This window comes from Haliaeetus leucocephalus, unplaced genomic scaffold, assembly GCF_000737465.1.
Source record: "Haliaeetus leucocephalus isolate CR32 unplaced genomic scaffold, Haliaeetus_leucocephalus-4.0 Scaffold840, whole genome shotgun sequence".
Lineage (NCBI taxonomy): Eukaryota > Metazoa > Chordata > Aves > Accipitriformes > Accipitridae > Haliaeetus > Haliaeetus leucocephalus.
In genome coordinates this window covers 3132214-3138213 of record NW_010973276.1, presented here as the reverse complement: position 1 = coordinate 3138213, position 6000 = coordinate 3132214, and the positions used below count along the sequence as shown (strand labels likewise).

Sequence of the window (6000 nt, the reverse complement as noted above, 5' to 3'; positions counted from 1 at the left end):
GGGGAGCGAGGCCTGAGGCGATGGGCCGGGGGCCTGGGGGCAGCCGAACGTCGCCTTTCGGCGGTGATATCCGCCCCCCCACACCCACCCACGCGTGGGTGTTCGCGTCGCTTTTGTTTTCAGTGAACTTTGGGCTCCTTGCGGGCACCTTCCGTAGGCCTGAGATCACGGCGGCAAAGCGTCGCCTGAGCCCCTCGCCGGGAATGGTTTGGGGTGAGCGGAGGGGTTGTCATTGCGTTTTCGCCGGGGAGGGGAGGGGAGGAGAGGAGGTTGGGTTGAGGGCGTGAGGCGAAGTGGGACCTCGTCCCCCGCGTGGGAGTGCACGCTGCCTCTGCAGACTCTTCGTGGCACTAGAAAATGCTCAGCATCTCACGGTCGGGCTTGAAGTTAGTGGAAACATCTAGTGCTGAAGAGTCTCGGGAGAAATCCTTAAAGGGCAAAGTAGACGTTTGTGCCCTGGTCTGTGTGAAAACCCGCCAACTCCCCCCCCCCCCCCCCCCCCCCGTTTTATTTTTATAACAAATTCAAGAAAGCGACATCTGTCATTGTTTCCTTTGTTCCAGCGGTTGCAGCTGGTAGTAGCACTTCCTGGGTTTATCTGCACCTTTTGCGCAGACTTCAGTTTTGCTTTTCATCTATTTAATAAGGCATTATATTCACATTTATCCCCTTTGTCTGTCATCCAAAATGGAGGCAGAGCTATGGAATAGAGGTGTTTTGAAAAGATGTATGCCTCCTCGAGTCTTTTGTTCCATGTGATATAGCAGAAATTGGATCCAATCTGATGTTCTCTATTGAGCATGTTTTGGAAGTCGATTAAAAGGAATGATGGAAAATGCCTCTGAGCATATCAGTGGAAATCCTTATTTTCATTTATAGGAACCATATTAGCTTACTAAAAGAAAATTAACTTTGCCCACTCCAAATTCCTCTATTTAAGTATTGCTCAATGAAGAGGAAACAAAAGAACTATCTGTTCTGTATGATTAGCGAGAAAATGTAATGTAAGTAATCTTCGCATTTTGATAATTTTTACCAAGCAAGTTATTAGTTACTGGCAAGAGAGCGAATCTTAGATAAGTTGCGTACAACAATGGACATAAATTCTTTGTGTTTACAAAAGAAAGAAAAATTGAAAACTTAAGTAAAAATTAACTAGTTTGCCTTTATCGTACAAGCTGAGAGGAGCATGCAAAGGAACCACAAGTATTATGAGGGACAGAACTAGACTTCTCATGCATATCTTCACATTAGCCTCTATCAGCTTTATTTCATGTTGTGCTTCCAGCAGTGTGTCCTTGGGCTTTTGAAACTGAGGATCACATCTAATGCAAAGAAATAATTCTGTGATGCTGATTTGACAATGCTGAACTCTGATGTAGATGCATAAATTGACCACCAAATCTATTTTAGGAGAAATAATTTTATCCTGCTTGTTGGTGGTAGTATGAGGCAAGGCACAGAAAATATCTTCTTAGAGGCTACCAAAGAAAAGCACATTCTTAATATTTCTGTACGTGGATACCTTAAGGTTTGCTTAGTTGCAACCATGAAACATCCTGCCCAGGTTCAGCCTGCTTACTTGATGGCTTTGTGAGAAATTTTTTAAATCTGCCTAACAAACCCATTGTAAACTTGGGTCTAAAAAGAATTAAAATGATTTTGGCAAGCCTAATTTGGGGTGATGAATGTAGGTATGAAATGAGGAGTCATTGCCATTTAACAAATGATTGATTAAGCATGTAGGTTGAACCTTTCTACCTTAGAAATAGTCTCTCAGTCCATATCCTACTCAGGGAGTGTATGACACTCGGGTAAACAGCAGCTGCCTTTTGTGCTGTGCTTCAAGTTTGATTTGAACTTGGTTGGCTTATGGGGATGTTTTCACTGCTGTTGCCTTTGCTGTATCTTTCCTGTTATTGTCTATCTGATCTAGCACTGACAAAACATGCAGATTCTGTGTTTTATGTTTTTCATACTGCCTTTGCTGGATAGAAATTCACTCTAGAAAAGAACTGGGGGGTGTGGAAACCAACACCAAAAACAGTAAAACAAAAAGGTGAAGAAGTGCGGGTTTTGCTTTGTGGCTGTTGCAGAACCAGCAACAAGGGGTGTGAACTAACTCATCATGTTTCTATAGCTGGGGTAATGCAGCTATGTTAAATACAAAAACAAGGAAGTTGCTGTAACAGAGCTCTGTGTGTAATATTTATTTACACTTGACACCCATTGCTAGTATTTCAGTGTTTAAAGTTTTAAAAAGAAGCACTAAACTGTGGGTTATCCATTAGCTTTACCAATGAGCTAGAAAGCAAAGGTTTTGTAGATAACCTAGGTCATTACCTAGGATGGTTTATGTTTGAAAGTGACCAAATTTATGCTGAATCACGTTCACATTAGAATGCACAGTGTAGCCTGGGCTCTTTTAATTGTACTGTAATATTTTTTTTTAAATATGGCTTTGTGCTGTTAACTGTCAAACTTTTTCTGATAAAAAAGCTATTTCTGAACATGAGGGAAGTGATTCCCTCATGCCTTTGAGCAGTACAAGCTAACCTGATTTTAATTTTCATCATAGCTGTTTCAGTCATGTATCCAGTTGCGCAGGTTAAAAATCCTCATTTCAGATGAGCCATTTCACAGGGGAAATTATGACCATAGCATATTCCTCTGTACAGTTAGGAGATTAAAACAATCTTCTAAGTCAATAAGTTACTTACAAACATTGTTTACAACAGGTATCACACGGGCTTTACTTTATCTAAATGTCACCTGTTTTTCTGATGAGATTGATTGAGGGAACTATACCACACTGACTGGTTTTCCTCTTTTAGTCCCTTCATCTCAGCCTTTTAAAACAACGTGACCTTGCAGATCTTGATGTGTGTAAGTAGCTATAATTGACCTATGTCAGGCAGGACACTTTAAAGGCAAAAAAATTAAAAAAAATGTGCTTTCTGACCTTTGACGCTGTTCATTCTAATGAGAAACTATGCTAACAGTTATATGGCCTAGAATGGTTATTAAGCAGAATTAAGTCAAATAATACATAATCTTGATGTTTAATTTAGTAAAGCCCTTTAATAACTTTACAATTATCCAAATAATTACACTACCCAAAAGTAACTTTCCAAAACTCAACTGTATTCTGAAATGTTCTAACCACAGCATATCATGAAGTTTTTTGGGTTTTTTTTTTTGAGATTGGGACAGAAGAATTTTTTCTTTTCGCTTTCGAGATCTGTTGTCTTCAGCGGAAGAATAATGTTCAGCTCCTTGTAGAATGCAGGCTGAAGGCTTATGTGAAGTGAAAAATCATGCTTTATGAAAGGGCACTGTAAACCATTTATTGCCCTAACAGGCTGGAATATGGGGATTTTTAGATTTCCCTGTAGAAAGCTCTGCTTTGGGAACAGTGACATGTCGTTTGTTTAAGGTTCAAAACCTGAAATATGCACTTGGAAATGCAAATCTGCATATTCTGAACTCCTCATGTGGAGCTCTGAAAAACGTGCGGTACGAATCAGTGGCATTTTGCTAGTTTATCTCTAGGGTTTTGATGCTGAGGTCTTAGAGAGGTAAATCATGCTGGAATGACTAATGTAATTATTGCAGGGAGTAGGAAATACAATGTATTACTCCTGGAAAAAGTAGATTTAAGTCAATACTTTAGTTATTTTCTCGAGTGGTAAAATGGATAAGTTGACAGTGCAGACTTCAGGTAGTACTCACCCAGTGTGTTTTATCCATGCCCTGTAAAGAAATAAGAGGGTGATGAGGCTCTGGGACCACGTAAGTCATTAATTTTCTTTATGAAGGTTCCCCTCTTGTGCAGTGCTGGGGAGGCGATCTCTGCAGTTGAGAGAATGGGCTAGGCAGTTGTGCATGGTCGTGTACATCATGTAAACAAAGCACAAGCTTTATTTTAGGAATTATTAAAGATGCTACTCACACTCGATGTCGGTGGTGTTCTTTTTAAACTTCTGTTATATATTATTATGTCAGTTGATGTCCATCTTACTTAGCGGTAGGGTATGATAGGGTAGATGAAGATGACTTTGTGGGCTCATTTATTATTAAGTAGCCTCAGAGTTCTCTCACCTTCTAATAAGAGCTTAAGGAACATGCCAGGTGTTGTACTTTAGGTAAGAGTGTTAACGCTGGCATCAGATACTTGTCTAAAACCTTCTGGATCCTGGTTGTTAAAGTTGCATAGAACAGGAGAGTGGGGTCTGGGAACTGTGATGAATGCTACCTTTTGAAAAGCTTGCCAGGTCATTTCTAGATCTCATCTCTCCTCTTTAGCAATATGACCCCTTCACTTCATCTAGATGTAAGCCAAAAATACTCTCTTCATCAGTGGACTGACATTAGGGATCAGCTTGTTTCCAAAGCACCTTTGCCACATATTCTTTGTTAATGCAGCATGTGTTTTGGGAAGTTCTTAGTAATGGTGATACCGGGTTTGAGACAAAAAACTTCCAGAATTTAGTTATATATTTTACATGCTGCTTATAGAAACTACTCTGATAAAACCACCTATATTCATCCTATGAATTAAGCCTTACTTGAGCAGAGTTGCTGTGTTGTAAGTATTCACGATTAAGGGGCACTTCAAAGCAAAGATGCTATATTCGGAGTGCAATATGAATCAGGACATTGTTACTGAGCCTCTTACCTTGCTTATGTCAAAAGCTTGATATAGTCACAAGCTTTTAAGCTCTATGTAAGACGCACTTTTAAATTCCACCTTGACAACCTTGAGCCTCAGAAAGGTTTGCAGAAAGATTACTGAGCTGTTCTCATTTCAAAGATGCATTTATTTTGCCAAAGTAAATATTTAGTACTGATAGTGTGAAAAGGCCTTGGTTGAAATTAAGGTTTTGGTGTCTTCAGGGCTACACATGACTTGTAGGAAGAAAAGACAAATTCTGTAGACAGAAATTTAGATACAGGGACAAATTTTTTTGTTCTGCTCCTGGTATTTTGGTGGCTCTGGCCTGGCTGTGGACCTGGCTGTGTAGGGTGTTACTACAGAGGTGCGGTGCACAGTCATGACATTTTTTATAAAAAAAGCACATCGTTGCTATCGTGTTTTGATTTAGCATTTAATCTACACATTTTGTTGCAGTTCTCTTGTCTTGTGTTTTCACACAGTAAACAGATGTTATTTTCTGGCTTAAAAACAACATGGATTTCATAATCATAATTTTTGATGGCTTGCTGAAATGAGGAAGAGGGAGCTAGTTTGTCCTCAGATTGCCAGTTCTCAATAACTTTTGCATGGTCTGAAAAAAGCTTGGCTGAACTGTGAGATTTGGAATTACTTTTAGTGAAGTTTTTTGTGTTGCATGATTATGATGTGCTTTGAATGAAGTAGAGTTTGATGGCAACAGAAATTAACACATTGATTTCCAGTTCTCTGCCCCTTACCTGTTTTAATTTCTTGCTGCTGAGTGGCAAGAAGAATTAAAGCCAAGAAACCTGAAATTCAGGTCTTAGCTTTACTCATGTTTTTCCACATGCTCCTTTAGTAGGTCACTGAATCATTCTTGTTTGTTACTCTCCCATGTGGGGAAAAAAAATTCCATTCTTTTGGAAGGCAGAGTTGATATGCAGTCACTTGAGCAGCTGCTTATCTGTCTGTGTGTCCTTAAGCTATGATTAATCTTAATCAAACAAAGGGGTATCTAGTGGTGCAGCAAGCTGGAAAGTGGTGGGGAGGAATAAAGGGAGCTTTGTAGCCATACTGAGCTGATGGCTGGGCATTTCTGAGATGTCAGAGAGGCATTTTAAATTTGCACAGAAACTGACAGGCTTGAAGTAGAGAGTGAACTCTCCAAGTTGTTATGTGATGTGTGAGTGGAAATTTTCCCCTAATAACAGTACTCGGAGATCTGTTATGGAAAAGGAAGGGTTGAGAGGGCAAGGAGTGAGGCCGGAAGCTCAGTGAGACTTGGAGTAAAATGAAGAGGATCTTTGAGGAATGCATCCAATGAA

The 6000-nt window shown here is 39.9% G+C and overlaps 1 protein-coding gene across 4 annotated transcripts in view; it reads left to right on the top strand.

Annotated features, from left to right (window-relative positions):
• MLXIP (MLX interacting protein) overlaps positions 1-6000 on the top strand; it is a 51586-nt gene that overhangs the window by 443 nt on the left and 45143 nt on the right. Inside the window, exon 1 of one of the 4 annotated variants that reach the window (XM_010582172.1) lies at positions 935-999. The exons of the other annotated variants lie outside the window; for them this stretch is intronic. Within the exon in view, the coding sequence (XP_010580474.1) occupies positions 950-999 (50 nt within the window). The 5' untranslated portion in view covers positions 935-949. Of the gene's footprint in view, positions 1-934; positions 1000-6000 lie in introns of those variants that run through there. 4 annotated transcript variants of the gene reach the window in all.